The sequence below is a fragment of the Ostrea edulis genome, chromosome 8 (assembly GCF_947568905.1).
Source record: "Ostrea edulis chromosome 8, xbOstEdul1.1, whole genome shotgun sequence".
Taxonomy (NCBI): domain Eukaryota; kingdom Metazoa; phylum Mollusca; class Bivalvia; order Ostreida; family Ostreidae; genus Ostrea; species Ostrea edulis.
In genome coordinates, this window is record NC_079171.1 from 865,516 (window position 1) to 885,235 (window position 19,720).

The 19,720-nt window shown below is 33.5% G+C and overlaps 1 protein-coding gene across 1 annotated transcript in view; it reads left to right on the forward strand.

Annotated features, from left to right (window-relative positions):
* LOC125662679 (kielin/chordin-like protein) overlaps nucleotides 1-19,720 on the forward strand; it is a 40,808-nt gene continuing 21,088 nt past the window's right edge. The window contains exons 1-5 of the mRNA XM_048894985.2: nucleotides 1-115; nucleotides 4,031-4,114; nucleotides 8,780-8,857; nucleotides 9,684-9,774; nucleotides 11,716-11,784. Of these exons, the coding sequence (XP_048750942.2) occupies nucleotides 77-115; nucleotides 4,031-4,114; nucleotides 8,780-8,857; nucleotides 9,684-9,774; nucleotides 11,716-11,784 (361 nt within the window). The 5' untranslated portion in view covers nucleotides 1-76. The remainder of the gene's footprint in view (nucleotides 116-4,030; nucleotides 4,115-8,779; nucleotides 8,858-9,683; nucleotides 9,775-11,715; nucleotides 11,785-19,720) is intronic.

Genomic DNA, 19,720 nt, shown 5'->3' on the forward strand with positions numbered 1-19,720 from the left:
AATTAATTGTCAGATCGGTGTTACATAACGAAGACATTGTTTGTTTTGTGGATTGGGATCCCGTACCCTTACGATTATGCTGCGGATTTTACTTTTCAGCGTGTTGTTGACACTGGTGAGCAATATGTTCTTGCTTTTCTTATTGCAATTCGATCTTCTTTTGTAAGAAAACAATCTTATAAGATGATACGTATTTTTCTATCTGTGAGGTAATTCGTTTAAATTTGATGGTACTTGTTAATGTGTCAATCTTGTATTGCTTATAGGAGTTATGGGATTGATCACTGTTCGTTATCTTCACCTCTCACAAATTCATCGTAAAACTTGTATTACAATACACTGTATTACATATAAGTTTAAAATTTCTTTTGTGTATTACATAACAAAACGACAGGAAATACAAGATACATCGTAGAAAGGAACATAAAATAGACTTGCCATATGCAAGATATAATACTTACAAAACAACATACAAAATATATTCGTAATTTGCAAAACAACATACAACCTACAAAACCATATCCAACAAGAAATACACGAAACTACATCATACTTGTTCATTCGTAACATTTTCCGAATCTTCATGAATGTTTGGCATGGAAATCTACTGTTAATGGTAATCATACAATATCTAGCACTATCGTATAATCATTTACTATTAATGCCGATCTCCCACCATTAAGACTATCATTGAATACCACATCCAGAAATGACGTTTAAATCTTTCTGCTAGCAATGAACATGACGTTAACAATTAAGAAATTGAATTTAATTTTTGAACACACATCAGGGTACGACGCCTCACACCGGCGTTAGCGATTCCTGAAAAGTTTGCTGATGACAAGAGTTACAGTTCATGCTTTTATAAAAAAAAGTTTGCCCAACTTTCTATTTCGTATTGCTTACGGGATTAATCACTGTTACTTATCTCCCCCTTTTATTTACATTCTACTTTCATTTTTTAAAGGAATTCCTCATCATAAAAATAGGCCGTAGTATATTCTCCCCCTTTTATTTACATTCTACTTTCATTTTTTAAAGGAATTCCTCATCATAAAAATAGGCCGTAGTATATTAATCAAGATCCATATGCACATTGTTTGCATACAAATTGCATGCATGAAATCATGGTTATGATTACAATGTACCATTGGTAAAAACATTGAAGGCGAACTATTGGGAATGTAAATATTTTAAAGAGCAATTCGTTATAACAACAAAACACATTTTGAAGAAGTTCTGCAGACATGGTATCAAATTTGAATAAAACTTACAGAATGGATGAAATACATTGCATAAAGACAGATATGTTTTGGGATTGTGATGCATGGTTGCCATGGAAACTAGGAGAGTGGATTTTGACTAATGGGATACTCCAATTCATAGCTAGAAAATATAAAATCTTACTTTTTAATGGTCAATTCATTAAAATAAAACAGCAACTCCTCTCCATTTTTCAAATCAGTATAGATAAATTAACATAATAATTGCTGAAAATTCATGCAGATTTAAGTTTTATCATTAACAATGAATTAGCTAGAAACACATCTGAAGGGCTTATTAACAAGACTTAGTGCTGAAAAAGTGATACAAAATTGCTATATTCACCATTCATTGACAGGAAAAGCCAGCGCATTACAGCAACATGCATATCATGATGACATAGAACTAACATAAATATATCAGGGAATAAAATCAGTGGACAAATCATATACTAAAAAGCAAGGAATATACATAAAATGCATAAAAATCTTTCAAACTTCTTTACAGTCTGAATACACAGTAATTATTGATTCTAAGTGACTGGTTACTAAGTTTTCAGCAACGAAATCCACATAAAGAAATCAAAATATGATTTTTGAAATAGTTCCTATGACAACTAAACTCTTGGGAAAAACTGTATTTGTCTATTATCGGATTGATAAACCAGCCAGTTCCGACAATTAAAATATTCAAAATCAACATATCTTTAAAAATCCAATGCAAATCATAACTGCGATTATCAACATATCAATTGGAAAATTTCGTTGCTATAGCAACTCTTTCAACAGAATCGGTTTTATATTAGCATTCTTCTCACTCTTAGATTTACCACTGAGTGCAGGAGATCATTCTTGTACATAGCAGTTGTTTTCTTTTGATATCAAATATCAGATTTAGATTTTATTAGTTTACACCCATTTTTGTAGTAAATATTGACATAAAAATATCAAAAGATTAAAAATTAAGAACTTAATAATGTTAATCTGAATTATGAATATCAAAATTATATAACAGCGTCCTATGTTTGAATTGGCTTTATACTGTTTAACGTTCTCTCTAGAATTTTTTACTCATGTGGAGACGTCACCATTACCGCTAAAGGGCTACAAAAGGGCTACCCTATGCTTGGCGCTTCCGCCCTTGAAGCAGAGAGGGGTCTTTATTGTGCCACACCTGCTGTGACACGGGGTCTCAGTTTTGCGGTCTTATTCGAAGAACCGCTCCATTTAATCGTCTCATACGACAAACAAGGGATACTGAGGACGTGTTTTAACCTGAATCGTCGCGGGATGCCGATATATGTAATTTATTTCAGGAAACTGCAAATTTTCAGAGTATTTACCAATATATCTTATCTTAAAAATCTAGATAAAAAGAAAAGAAACTTAAAGATTAGTTTTTGTATTGAAGTTCAAATAAGGATTTTGATAATTTGAATTTTCTCAAAGCTCCCTATTTTACGCACTAAAGTGTAGATAAAATGTGAGAAAAATAATCCTTATCTATATACCTGTGTGAGATAGCAAAATTCCACCTCTGGAACAAGATTTGCCGTCTAACATTCGGCAGAGCCTCATCCTAGAATGCAAATCTTGTCCCCTCGGTGGGATCTTCCTATCCCACACTCATCACAGTGAAAAGGGTGAAGATAAAGAACAGTGATCAATTACATAATTGCGATAAAGAATGCAAAGAGAGTTAGGCAAACACGGACTTTTGGATAAACCAGAGGTGGAATCAGGTGCCTAGGAATAAGTATCCCCTGTCGACCGGTGACACCCTGCATGAGCCCTATATCCTGATCAGGTAAATGGAGTTATCCGCAGTCAAAATCAGTGTGCCAAGAACGGCTTAACAATCCAGTAGTAGGCTCTGTCGGCAAACTAGATCCTGATAACGACCATGGAATTTGCGAAATGCTAACTTTAAAGGAGACTGTTAAAACCCCTGTAACATGGAGATGTAGCATAAAACTCCTTGTCAAACATTCCTTTACTGAAAATAGACATTAACGGCAAACTGAAAACTCAACTCTATGACAAACGGGATGATTTCAGCTTCACCATCGTCAACTTCCTATATTTTTGTAGTAATATTCCATTATCACCTGCATATGGTGTTTATATCTCTCAAATGATTCGATACGCAAGAGCTTGTTCTGCGTATAATCAGTTTTTAAATCGAGGTAAGCTACTGATAAACGAGTTGATGGAACAGGGATTTCAAAAGTCTCGATTGATGTCAGCATTTCGCAAATTATATGGTCATTATAACGATCTAGTTCGTCAATACAACCTATCACTAGATCAAATGCTGTCTGACGTGTTTCATACCGATTGTTAGGCCGTTCTTGGCACATTGATTTTGACTACGGATAACTCGGTTTACCTGATCAGGATATAGGGCTCACAGTGGGTATGACCGGTCGACAGGGGATGTTTTCTCCTCCTAGGTACCTGATCCCACCTCTGGTGTATCCAGGGGTCCGTGTTTGCTCAACTCTCTATTTTGTATTGCTTGTGGGAGTTATGAGATTGATCACTAATCGTTATCATCACCTTGCATTGATCGCTGTTCGTTATCTTCACTTTTCATTCAGTATATCCACTGAAAAGGTTTTAAGGTAGTACATGAGTTTGAGAACACATCCTCGCCAACAAATCAAAACATGATGCCTGCTATTGATGACTTACATATTGTCTTTATCCAAAAAAAAATATTAATCTGTAATGAAGAAAATAATATCTTTGTTTCCATTAATCAACAGGTCACCTCGCAGATATACAAAAAACTGTACACACCAGTTAAAAACCCACGTCTTTATTTGATCGGAGGGAAATATTTGAGAAATGTGAGTATTAATGCACGATATGATCAGAGGGAAATATCTGAGAAATGTGAGTATTCATGCGCGATATGATATGAAACATATCTGAGAAATGTGAGTATTAATACGCAACATGATGAGAGGGAAATATCTGAGAAATGTGAGTATTGATGTGCGATATGATCTGAAACAAATATCTGAGAAATGTGAGTATTAATGCGCGATATGATAAGAGGGAAATATCTGAGAACTATGAGTACTGATAACTACTCCAAAATGATCTTTCTGGATTACAATTTGTCGCAGTAAATTTGTGGCAGCACCAATGAGTGTTGACGTACTACATGAGATTGATCACTGTTCGTTAACTTCACCTTTCATGTGTCTGTATAAAGTAGGTGTAAAAGACTTGACACGTGTTTGTGATAAGTGAGTAGGGACGTCTATACAGAGGACAGTAGAGATGTGATGGGTGATGATATATATGCTGTCTGACGTGTTTCCTACCGATTATTAGGCCGTTCTTGGAACACTGATTTTGACTGCGGATAACTCCGTTTACCTGATGAGCATATAGGGCTCACGGCGGGTGTGACCGGTCGACAAGGGAGGCTTATTCCTCCTAGGTACCTGATCCCACCTCTGGTGTGTCTAGGGGTTCGTATTTGCCCAACTATCTACTTTATATTGCTTGTAGGAGTTATGAGATTGTTCGTTATCTTCACCTTTCATATGTTAGACTTGACACGTGTCTGTGGGAAGGAAGTCTATACAGAAGACAGTAGAGACGTAAGGTTAGTAGATAAGACGAGAAGGAGAACAATGCAGGTATGATGAGAACGATGTGACGATGCAGTTTTTATGATATACAGTTCTGATGATGTAATTATGATATACACTTCTGATGATGTAATTATGATATATACAGTTCTGATGATGTAATTATGATATACAGTTCTGATGATATAATTATGATATACAGTTCTAATGATGTAATTATGATATACAGTTCTGATGATGTAGTTATGATATATACAGTTCTGATGATGTAGTTATGATATATAGTTCTAATGATGTAGTTATGATATACAGTTCTGATAATGTAGTTATGATATACAGTTCTGATGATGTAATTATGATATATACAGTTCTGATGATGTAGTTATGATATACAGTTCTGATGATGTAGATATGATATACAGTTCTGATGATGTAGTTATGATATACAGTTCTGATGATGTAATTATGATATACGGTTCTGATGATGTAGTTATGATATACAGTTCTGATGATGGAATTATGATATACAGTTCTGATGATGTAGTTATGATATATACAGTTCTGATGATGTACTTATGATATACAGTTCTGATGATGTAGTTATGATATATACAGTTCTGATGATGTAGTTATGATATACAGTTTTGATGATGTAGTTATGATATACAGTTCTGATGATGTAATTATGATATACAGTTCTGATGATGTAGTTATGATAAATACAGTTCAGATGATGTAGTTATGATATATACAGTTCTGATGATGTAGTTATGATATATACAGTTCTGATGATGTAATTATGATATACAGTTCTGATGATGTAGTTATGATATACAGTTCTGATGATGTAGTTATGATATATACAGTTCTGATGATGTAATTATGATACACAGTTCTGATGATGTAATTATGATATACAGTTCTGATGATGTAGTTATGATATACAGTTCTGATGATGTAGTTATGATATACAGTTCTGATGATGCAATTATGATATACAGTTCTGATGATGTAATTATGATATATACAGTTCTGATGATGTAGTTATGATATACAGTTCTGATGATGTAGTTATGATATACAGTTCTGATGATGTAGTTATGATATACAGTTCTGATGATGTAATTATGATATACAGTTCTGATGATGTAGTTATGATATACAGTTCTGATGATGTAGTTATGATGTACAGTTCTGATGATGTAATTATGATACACAGTTCTGATGATGTAATTATGATATACAGTTCTGATGATGTAGTTATGATATACAGTTCTGATGATGTAATTGTGATATACAGTTCTGATGATGTAGTTATGATATATACAGTTCAGATGATGTAATTATGATATACAGTTCTGATGATGTAGTTATGATATACAGTTCTGATGATGTAGTTATGATATACAGTTCTGATGATGTAATTATGATACACAGTTCTGATGATGTAATTAAGATATACAGTTCTGATGATGTAGTTATGATATACAGTTCTGATGATGTAATTATGATATACAGTTCTGATGATGTAGTTATGATATACAGTTCTGATGATGTAATTATGATATACAGTTCTGATGATGTAGTTATGATATACAGTTCTGATGATGTAGTTATGATATACTGTTCTGATGATGTAATTATGATACACAGTTCTGATGATGTAATTATGATATACAGTTCTGATGATGTAGTTATGATATACAGTTCTGGTGATGTAGTTATGATATACAGTTCTGATGATGTAGTTATGATATACAGTTCTGATGATGTAATTATGATATACAGTTCTGATGATGTAGTTATGATATATACAGTTCTGATGGTGTAATTATGATTTACAGTTCTAATGATGTAGTTATGATTTACAGTTCTGATGATGTAGTTATGATATATACAGTTCTGATGATGTAATTATGATATACAGTTCTGATGATGTAGTTATGATAAATACAGTTCAGATGATGTAGTTATGATATATACAGTTCTGATGATGTAGTTATGATATATACAGTTCTGATGATGTAATTATGATATACAGTTCTGATGATGTAGTTATGATATACAGTTCTGATGATGTAGTTATGATATATACAGTTCTGATGATGTAATTATGATACACAGTTCTGATGATGTAATTATGATATACAGTTCTGATGATGTAGTTATGATATACAGTTCTGATGATGTAGTTATGATATACAGTTCTGATGATGTAATTATGATATACAGTTCTGATGATGTAATTATGATATATACAGTTCTGATGATGTAGTTATGATATACAGTTCTGATGATGTAGTTATGATATACAGTTCTGATGATGTAATTATGATATACAGTTCTGATGATGTAATTATGATATACAGTTCTGATGATGTAATTATTATGTACAGTTCTGATGATGTAATTATGATACACAGTTCTGATGATGTAATTATGATATACAGTTCTGATGATGTAGTTATGATATACAGTTCTGATGATGTAGTTATGATATACAGTTCTGATGATGTAGTTATGATATACAGTTCTGATGATGTAATTGTGATATACAGTTCTGATGATGTAGTTATGATATATACAGTTCTGATGATGTAGTTATGATATACAGTTCTGATGATGTAATTATGATATACAGTTCTGATGATGTAATTATTATGTACAGTTCTGATGATGTAGTTATGATGTACAGTTCTGATGATGTAATTATCATATACAGTTCTGATGATGTAATTGTGATATACAGTTCTGATGATGTAATTATCATATACAGTTCTGATGATGTAATTGTGATATACAGATCTGATGATGTAGTTATGATATATACAGTTCAGATGATGTAGCTATGATATACAGTTCTGATGATGTAATTATGATATACAGTTCTGATGATATAGTTATGATATACAGTTCTGATGATGTAGTTATGATATATACAGTTGTGGTGACAATTATGATATATTTACAGTTGTTATGATACAGTTGTGATGATACATTAATGATATATGTAATTGTGATGATACAGTTAAGATGATAGATATTTGATGATACAGAACTGATGAGTGTTGATGTTTTGAGTACCACTATAAGGTTAGTATATAGCAGTCGCCAAATATAAGTAGAATTTTGATAAGACAAATATAAGTAGATTTGTGATAAGACAAATATAAGCAGAATTGTGATAAGGCAGTTAGGATGATTTAGTTTTGAAGATACAGTGATGATAAATTTTGAGTGCAGGTGGAAGGTTCAGCCAGAATATTTCAAACACGACACTGCTCGGATTTTCAACTGAATATGGAATATGAATTTCCAAGTGTTGTTGAATTCGCAAACCAAACAGATATCCTAAACACATATCCACAAAGATTACGTTCGGAGATGTTCGTGAAGGTGCAAAGTGAAGATAACGAACAGTGATCAATCTCATAACTCTTACAAGCAATACAAAATAGATAGTTGGGCAAATACGGACCCCTGGACACACCAGAGGTGGGATCAGGTGCCTAGGAGGAGTAAGCATCCCCTGTTGACCGGTCACACCCGCCGTGAGCCCCATATCTGAAGGTGCAAGTGCAGATATGTTTGTGGTAACAATGTTAGAAGTACGAGACATTAATTTCATGCCTATTGTCATCTCAAAGTCTTTTCTTTACATACTGATTTTGACGACGGATTACTCCGTGTACCTGATCAAAATTGACCGGTAGACATGGAATGCTTACTCCTACAAGGCTCCTGATCTCACCTGTAGTGTTTCCAGGGGTCCATATTTGTCCTAGTATAAATTTTGTATTCTTTGTGGCAGATTGATCACTGTTTTCTATATTCACCTTTTCCTTAATGCATTCGTAATTCCCAACGATCAGCTCAAAATAAAATAATGACTTGATTTTGTTTTCACAGATAATTGCCAATAGAAGAAATACGCTGCAGAAGGTTTTACCACGAGTCACAGCTACAAGAGACTTCCGGTTTGATAAAGTAAGTACAATAAGCACTAATATATCATTAACATGCTGCAGTATTTAAGATTGACTGCAAATATTCAACAAAGACTTATTGCAAATACCATTGAACATTTCGGTTGTTCAGACACCGATAAATAGTTTATACGTGTTGGATTGTTATTTGTCTTTTATTCCCACATCAATAATGTAAAACTTATACGGTACCTATTTTGATGCACCAGATGCGCATTTCGACAACTAATGTCTCTTCAGTGATGCTCAACCGAAATGTTTGAAATCCGAAATAACAATGAAGTATTAGAGCTATTATAGGGAAAAATAGTGTGCCAAAAAAGTGGAGTCAAATTCGTCTAAGGATAAGAGCTATGCGTGAGGGAGATAATCATTAATTTTGAAATGAATTTCTAAATTTTATAACAGCAATTAAATATACATCCGTATTATCAAGTTAGTAACGAGTTATAGCTAATTATATTGTCATCTTTCTGTTATTCAGACACAAATAAGTAATTTATGCGTATTGTATTGTAATTTTTCAGTTATTCAGACACCAATTAATAAATTATATGTATTGTATTGTCATCTGTCCGTTATTCAGACACCAATACGTTATTCATATATGTTGCATTGTATTTTTCCTGTTATTCAGACACCAATAAACAATTCAAACGTATTGGATTGTCATTTTTTAGTTGTTCAGACATCGATAAGTAATTTAAGTATGTTGTATTGTCATTTTTCAATTGTTCAGACAATGATAAGTATTTTGTACGTGTTGGATTGTGCTTTTTCAGTTATTCAGACATCGATAAGTAATGTACACGTCTTGTGTCGTTTAGGTTGGAGAATGTCCAAGAGACGTCGCTGGGAAAACCTGTGTTAATCAGCTGTTCTTCAAGTTCTGTAGTACTGATTACGATTGTTCTGGACGTAAGTTTTACTGAAATTAAATGTATACGGGTAGGAAGCAGAGAGTGTATAAGGCTATTCTGAAAGTGTGGGTGTAGAACGAAAGGTGAAGATCACAAAAATTGATCAATCTTATAACAAGAGAGAATCATCCTGAACGTACAGGTATAGAAAGTCACGTTAAAAACCTCTCTGATTCCGCGCACAAGTACTCTGAACTTGAAATAAAAAATATGCTAGAGTTTCTCATTGGCAATAATTTCGAGGTCTTTGGTGATCAGGTTTTCCAACAGTCTGTTGAAATTCCCATAGGCACGAATTGAGATCCTTTGTTAGCTGACCTGTTTCTATATTCAGATGAAGCAGAATTCATTCAAAAACTTCAATTTTACATTTAAATATATCGACGACGTTTTGTCTGTTAACAATAATAACTTTCATGCATATCTCGATTACATATATCCCCGTGAACTCGAAATAAAAGACACCACAGAACCGTCCACTTCTTCATACTTAGATATTTTATTGAAAGTAGACATTAACGGCAAACTGACAACTCAACTGTATGACAAACGGGATGATTTCAGCTTCTCCATCGTCAACTTCCCATATTCATGTACTAATATTCCATTATAGCCTGCATATGGTGTTTATATATCTCTCAACCGATTCGATATGCAGGAGCCTGCTCTGCGTATACATGTAGTCATTTTTTTTTAAAAAGAGGCAAGCTTCTGACAATCAAGTTGATGGTACAGGGGTTTCAACAGTCTCAATTGAAGTCAACATTTCGCAAATTCTATGGTCGTTATAACGATCTAGTTCGTCAATACAACCAATCATTGGGTCAAATGCTGACTGACGTGTTTCATATCGATTGTTAGGCCGTTCTTGGCACACTGATTTTGACTGCGGATAACTCCGTTTACCTGATCAGGATATAGGGCTCACGGCGGCTGTAACCGATCGACAGGGGGTGCTTACTAATCCTAGTCACCTGATCTCACCTCTGGTGTGTCCAGGGGACCGTATTTGCCCAACTATCTATATTGTATTGCTTATAGGAGTTATGAAATTGATCACTGTTCTTTATCTTCATCTTTCATGTAGTGTGTGTAGGAAGTCATGCAATTTTAATGTAAGAATTCATGCAGTGTGTGTATACGTGTAGCAGGTTAAATATCAATGCGTTAAGATTTCCGTATTTTCATGCTAGTAACGAAGTACTTAGCTATTGGGCTGTAGAGACCCTCGGGGATTAACAGTCCAGCAGCATAGACCTCGATGCAGGGGTCATAATGTAAAACTTATACGGTACCAATTTTGATGCACCAGAGGTGCATTTTGACAAATAATGTCTCTTCAGTGATGCTTAAACGAAATGTTTGAAATCCGAAATAACAATGAAGTTTTAGAGCTATTATAGGGAAAAACGTGTATAGAACAACCTAGGATATCCTCTTAACATAAATTGCATTGGACTTCTCTCAACATAACTTTGTTAGGATTTCTTTTCAACATGCCTTGAACAGAAATTTCTAACTATCGTTTTATCGATATTGGATACTGTAGACTAATTAAAATTCGTGGGGGCCAAATTTCGTGGATTGCTGAATTTTTACGGGTTCGTGGGGACGTGATTTCGTGGATTTATATAATTATAAAATTCTTGTATACTAGTTGTCTTTATTCGTTGAGGATGTAAATTCGTGGATTTATATATTTGTATAATAGATAACTCTGGAATGTCTTTATTCGTTGAGGATGTAGATTCGTGGGTGAGGGGTACCCAAGAACTCCACGAAAATTGAGCTACCACGAATTCTAATGATTCCACAGTATGAGGCAGTTCAATGACTTCCAAGAATATAAAACTTCCCCCAGGATCTGCGTCTACCAAGCGTTTTACAGCTATCACTGTCTACCGAGCGTTTTACAGCTATCACTGTCTTGGTATTTTAGATCAGAAGTGTTGCCTTTATGGGTGTGGACAAGAGAGAAGATGTCGAGAGGCAGTAAATGTGCCGAGCGGTAAGCATATACAATGTTGTAAATTAGTGGTAAGTACATAGGAAGTCAACATTAGACATTTTATGTGGTGAGTTAACATCACATTGTTATATGTATTGCATGTACTCAGTAAAACCGATCAGTAAGCACCACCAAATGTCAGCAATTATTCAACATGTCAGTCAGTAAGCACCACCTAACGTCACGAATTATAGAACATGTCAATCAGTAAGCTGGTGGACAGTCTGTCCCTGAAGATACTTGTCACTCGATATATGTTCCATCATGAATATACTGTTCGTAATCTTTGCCTTTCATGTCAATAAGTAAGCATCACCCAACGTATGGAATTATTCAACATGACAACCAGTAAGCACCACCTAATATCACGAATTATATAACATGTCAATCAGTAGGCATCACCCAACGTCCGGAATTATTCAACGTGCCGATCAATAATCAATATGCCACTTGGTAAACACCATATACTGCTATTATAACAGGGAGGGAGAAAATGCAATGGACCAGACCAGAATTCGATCTCGGGGCCCCATGGATCTCCAGTCAGGTGCTTTATCAACTTAGCTATCTGGACACCGGCGATCGAACCCGGCTGACTGCTACATTCCTTCCTCCTTAAATGTTTTCACATTTGAAGACACCAACCCAGGATCTTATCCCTTGTCAGATATTTTCCCCTGTCAGTTCCAAGGACTGGCCAACGGCACCGAATGAAAGAAGAAGGGAGCGAATGCGACGGATCAGACCGGGATTCTAACCCGGGACCCTGAATCTCTACTCAGGTGATCTTCCAACTGAGCTATCTGGCCTCTGGTGATCAAAACCGCATGACCGCTATATTCCCACTTTAATGTCGATACACTTTAATACATCAACTCAGGATTTTTATCTCCTGGCAGGCATTTTTACCTGTCAGTTTCAGGAGCTACTGTACCAAATGTAATAGGAAGAGAGAAATTGCATCAGACCACACCAGGCTAAAACCTGGGGCCCCTGCATTTCAGGTGTTCTATCAACTGGGTTCTTTGGTTACCGGCAATCGAACTACACTACGAATCACCATGCCGATCAGTAAACGGCTACTGACAGCAGTGAAATACTCTATCAGTACATCCTGTGAACATTTGACACTTCAGTTGGAAGTGTGAAAAGTAAGGTCCGTATCACACTAACACAAAATTAGAAAATATCATGTGTGTTCGAGACAGGTCCCAAGATTGCTTAAGAGGCTGTCTACGATAGAACCATACAAATGGCTATTGATGGACATGTGTCAGAATTTCATGAAACTTGGAATATATCCTTTAGATAACATAACTTGAACGTAAAAATAATATTTTCATTCCACTCGATCGGTAACCATGGAAACGAGAGACACTTGGTTTTCCCCCATTTCTATATTTAGATCTATTGAAAAAAATCAGACAATGTACTTTCTTTTTGGTTTATTGCAAAACCCATGTCTTGCAATTTAATGATACCTATTTCATGATATTGCAGAGACAAATAGGAATTAATAACACATAAGCAATCAAAATTTAATACACAGTGCAATAAAATATCAAAATTTCAAAATGAAGGAAATGCTGAAATTTTACCTAATTTCACCTATTTGCACTGAAACAGGTATAGTTGCCCAAGAAACGCTTCAATAGACATCATATTTGATACATGTGTAGAACCTATCAATTTCTAATACATGTTAAAGGGAATTTGGTTGCAAATGAAATTTAGTGGTATATTGGGGGGGGATTTATGCAAGAAAAAAAAAGGGGGGGGGTGATAATGTCGGTTTTGTAGAGTTAAAATCTTCAGATAACGTAATAATAGCATTGCACATGTCATTCATAAGCATTAATGAAGGGTAAAAATTATTGTTTGTTGTACTTTGACCCAATATTGGAGGGAGAGGGGTTATTTTGAAAACATCTTCCACCATTACCTTCCACCAATAAATAGTACATTTATTGTAGCCATGTACAAGAATCGTGTATTCAAAGCGTTTTTGCTTTCTATCAAATTCAGCAGGCAATTACAACATATGATATATCTCTCATGTTTTAAATTCACTCTGCATATGTAGTTTTATTGTAAGTAAAGCCATATATTACACTGTAAGTCAGGTAATGTAAAAAAAATTCATGAACATTACATACAAGATCATGAAAGACACATTCATTATAAACATAGAGATTTAATCATTGCAATTCTTTTTTTTTCTTTCTTCTTCTTTTTTGTTGTAACTTTCAACTGAAACTATTGGCAAAACTATCCCATAGAAGAACATTCAATTTTTCTGTACATTTATACCAAAAAAAAAAAAAAAAAAAAATTAAAGCACAAGTGTGAGTTTTAGGAAATCTGACATCTAGAAAATCCTGAGAGATGTAAAATAACCTCCAAGCAGTGACTAAAAAATTAAAACAGATTTCCTTAACCACTTATGAGTTCAGTCATAGATAATATATATTGGATAATAATTGGTTACAGTCAATTGCAACAATATCATTGATGACATTCTGGAGGTCTTTGTCATTTTCTGGACCCTCCCCATTTTTCACCATGTCAATACAAGGAAAGTAATTGTTTGGTTCCTTGGAAAGCAGGGGTATGACTGTCTTACTTCAGAAACATCTGCAAAATAACAAAACAATTCTTATTATTGCATGAGTTTGCCTATTGTCAGGACCCCGGACCCCCCCCCCCCCCCCCCTTGGTCATATAGAAAACCCAGACATATTAGCATCACATGTGTTTTGAACGTTAAATAACCAGAAAAGTTATTATAATATTTAGAGGTTTTATGGCTACGTTTAACCATAAATTACAATTTCAGCAGCTCACCCTTTGGTATTAAAATCCTCCTTGCAATTTGTTCACTGTTTTTATTGCACAATAATATGCATCTCTTTTAATCATTAAATTTGAATTTAGAGACCGAGATAAAGATTTTCATTTTATTGTGAGAATTTTCTTTTTCAAATGAGTATGCACTGATATACTCTTTGTGATCTAATAAAATTTTAAATTTGATAATTAATTGATTTATAGATGGTGTTTCTTTTTCTAGTGTTCTCATAAAAAACAATATTTCATGGGTCAAGTTGTCTAAACAAGGGGTGAGTTGTCTGACCAAGGTGTTAAGTTGCCTAAACATGGCTTGCCTGAAACATAAAACTGAAAGTAACACAAGATGTGAAACACTAATGGCAACAAAAAACTATAAACAAGGTCCAAAATTTTGATTTGAAAAGAGGTCTTGTCACAAGGATTGTTAATATGAAATATGACAGCCTATCATTCACCCAGTTTTAAAATTTGGGTCAAATTCCAAATTTAAGGTCACAAGGTCAAAACCTTTAGCACAAAAAGTAACTTGACTTGTAACCCATTGATATAAATGCAGGTGTATACATTTTCAAATCAATAGTTGCAGACACATTGCCAAAAAAGTCATGAAAACTGTTAATGCACAGATGTATAGACAGGCTGAGGCCTGAGGCCAGATAAAATAATGTGTGGTTCTGGTTACACTCCCTTGAAAAATATGGTAGGTAGGTAGGTATTTTATTTCATTTTTTTTAAATTTACTTTTTTAATGATAGATTTTAGATGGAAACACAATTTTCTTTTACTTTCACTTCCTTTCATTTACCATATATATATATACCTATCAAAATTGGTAGGGATCACCCTAGTTTTGACAATTCTTACATATTTATTTCAAATAAAAAATAAATACAGGGGGAAAAAATCAGTGCAATTGCCAAAATTATGTTTTTTGAACATGAAAGTAGGAATGATATTTCAACTAGAGTACTGTTTTCAAGCCCTTCCAAGTTTTTAAATCTATTCAACATTTTCAAAAATAAGGAGGGTAATCGCTTATTATATTCAAGCAACCTGAGATTTGCACTATTGTTTATGTAGGCACTCTTTAGTTCTACTTCTAAGTCACTTTCTGTCTAATGTTAGATGACTTGTAATAAGTGTTTACAGTTTAGCATTTTAGTGGTATCTATATATTGGCTGAAGGAAAACGGGTCAAAAACCTATATATATATATTGTGGTATATACTATACAATCTTGAAAAAAGGTGTGCATTATATTCGGCAAAATACGGTAACTGATTTTGGAAATTGTCAAAAAATGTTTAGGGTTGGGGGTAAAAACTAGGGACGGTCGGGTAACCGGAACCACACATATTCTTTAATTTGGCCTGTTCACTGTAGGGCTCTTGACTATAGGCAGGGTTTTAATTAAAACAAATATCTTATATACTCTTAAGTTTAATATTTTTTTTATTTGTCTGCAGAGATATTTATACAATACTACATATACATATGGTATATGCTACATCTATAATGTGAACTTGTTGTCTTACATAAAACAAAATTTTATTTATCGAAATCACAGGAAAGTTTCAAAGAGATTAGAAGCATTTCAAATTACCTAAACCTGCATTTATTATTAAGTGTGTAATAAACATGATACAATGTAAATAACAGAATAATTAATAAAATCTTACTTCTTTCTGATTTTCAATTCATTAATCACAGATCTCACAAATATCTCCAGAGACTCATACATAAATATTTAATGACATTTGATTTTATTTAAAATTATCTTGATTCCAATATGCACTGCTAAATAAATTTTCTGTTTATAGAACAAAAAAAACCCAAACAACCTAGTAGTTAAACTACAGTTACATTAATATTAATGCACACACCCTCCCTTCAATCAATTCTATTATCGTTTTCTTTAAAAGTTAAAAAAAAATGTCTAAAAACTACAATATAAATTGCTCTTACATTCTCCAGAAAAATCCTGGACCTGAATTTTACTTTATTTGTTTGACTTAATTCAGTTTCCATCCATAATTCTATCAACTTATATGTTAGTTGTTAACCTAGAGGGTGTCACTTAAATTCCTATTAGATTTTATTCAGATATTTGTTTGCATCATACCGTTCAACTCTTTCTTTACATCTGTCTTAATATGGACACAATTTTTGTGTTTCTCAATGCATTGTCTTGTCTGCAAACACCAAACACATATATTTCATTATATTTCCTAAATATATTGTAACAGTATTTTAATCTACAAAATTGTGCATTCAGCAAATTGATATCTTAAAAATTTCAAATAGAAAAATAGAAGTAAAATTTTATAGATTTCATCTAGGCTATGAGTATTTATGCATAAGTGCATATTTCAATATATGTTAGTGCAGGAAGATATAAAAACAATTTAACTTACCAGAATCAATGGAACATGTGTTGTCAGCTTGAGTAATGTGGCATATATATCGGCTTTGGAGTCACGGAGTCATCCCCCCCCCTCTTTCACATCTGAGTTAGATTTGTCATGTAATGGGTGACAACATTCAAAGTCAATGTCCATGATTGGCATAGGCATGATGATGTCTGTTAAGTCTAGATCATAGTTAATGCACACCAGCTGTGCAGTGCAGTGAACAAAGATTCTGGAATTCACACAATTTCGGATGGACATTTAAAAATCTCAATTGTGCTGAAGTATACTTCTTGCAATCCTGATGTAAATAAACACCCTCTTTCCTTGAAATTTTCACCAAGGCTATAAATTCATCTTCCATCACTTTCCACCAATTCCATGTTGTTGTCATCTGCCTTATGAATCATTTTCCCTTACCTTCTTCCCATGAGAGTTCCAAAAAGGGAGATAATTTTTTGATAAAATTTCCGAATTTCATACCCCAAATAAATGACTTTCTATTTATTTGCAACCAAATTCCCGTTTAGTAGTGATAATTTATGCATAATTCTGTGTTTTAAACCACGAAACTATTTATTTTAAGCGTTTCTTGGGGTTTTATGACTCACTAAAAATAGCATTCAATTTGAAAGTTACATAATCTTACTAGTTCAAACACTATACGACTTAAATCTGGAGAATGAATTTTAAAGTTATGTTCACCAATTCAAAGGTACCGTTCAAATAGACTATGCGGAACTGAAATTATATGTGATTATTCTGCTTTTGATATTCTAATGACTAGCTGAAAATACACCATTTTTGCGTGAAATTGATGTGTATATTGTGCTAAAAATAGAACGGCCCATTAGGTGTTAGTTCGGGAGGTACTCATCGATTTTGCCACAAAATATGATATAACTAGTAAAATACTTCTGAAATATCATGAAAAGGTCAGAAAATTTGACAACACCTTCCATAATATTTTTTTGGTTTTGCATGGTTTTATCGTAGACAGCCTCTTAAAATGGATAAAGCGCCCCTCGAATGTGAGTACCAGTAAATTCCTGGATCGTTGTGAAGCCGATTCAACTTTTCTTTGCAGATTTATCACAGCATTTACTTTGTTGTTATCATCAGTGTACCGTAAGGCGACGTCACTTATAACTTGAAATGTGTTGAATATATCTTTGATTTGCTAGGTGTATTGAAGAATAATGTATCAAAGAATATAGCGATACTTTTTGCCTGAGGTAACTTGTCACGATTAAATCACGGGATAGACTTCGTAAATAATAAGACTATTTGTACATTGTACAAGGTTATATATGTACTCAGGTTGTGCGTAAAATTTTATATACATAATCAAGTTCATCCAATAGAATATATGTCACAGTTGCAATTTATTTAAAATATATTTATGCGCTATGATTATATCAGTATTCATATTGGCGCGCATAGCCAATTGAATACAAACTGGTTTTTCAAGTATGCGAGAGTCGGTGTGAACGTTTTGTATTGTACAGGTGGTAATTATTTCTATTTTTAGTTCAAATTTACGTTTGACTGACCAGTGGTCTGAGTTCATAATACTGCGGACCAATGGATTTTACCGAATACTAATTAGTTATGCATGTGTTACTAACCCGTGCACTATATGAAGTTAGAAACCCCGCCAAAATCCCCACTCCAAGCCTTGTGCCAATACGGTTATATTGGACAGTCCTGCTAAAATATCGATTCACTCGATGTAACTTAAATATTTTTCATTTATAATACTGGATGCCTGGTAAGATTTACATTCATCTTGTAATTCATTTACTTGTTAAATATATGTAATTATACCAACCAGCAGTCGTATTAATATTATCGTTTATCGTAAATGTTAAAATGTCTTTTAGTTTACGTCTTGTGTTTTATGTATGTCTATTGTCTTGTGTGCATGTTTGTGAGTATGTTTTCATATTTTTTCTAGGTTTTTTTTCCCTTCTATTGAAATAAAATAATTGTCTGAGACCGACCCAGTTTTGTGTTGTTTGCAACAAAACAGCGACCCTGCGACATATATATTCATACAAAATTATGTATATATATAATCATGGTGTTCATATGAATAAGTATATAAAATCGGATTGCTCATACAAGGCTATATATATAGAATTAGGTTGTTCATACAATATTCTATACATAATGAGGTTATTCATACAATATTCTATACATAATGAGGTTATTCATACAATATTCTATACATAATGAGGTTATTCATACAATATTCTATACATAATCAGGTTGTTCATACAATATTCTATACATAATCAGGTTATTCATAAAATGTTCTATATATAATTATGTTCTATATATATAATCATATTATGCTTATAGTTTTCTTAATATATATTCAGATTGTTTGTACAATATTCTATTTATAACGAAGTTGTTCATACAATGTTATATTTTCATAATCAGGTTGTTCATATCATGTTATATATAGTATTAGGTTGTTCACAGAATATTCTATATATACTCAGGTTGGTAATAAGTGTTTTATATAAAAAATCAGGTTGTTAATACAACATTCTGTCGATAACCAGGTTGTTCATACAATATTATATTTATTATCAGGTTGTTAGTACAATATTCTAATACCGCCGCGGTGGCCGAGAGGTTAGAGCGTTCGCCCCACATGCGATAGGCCG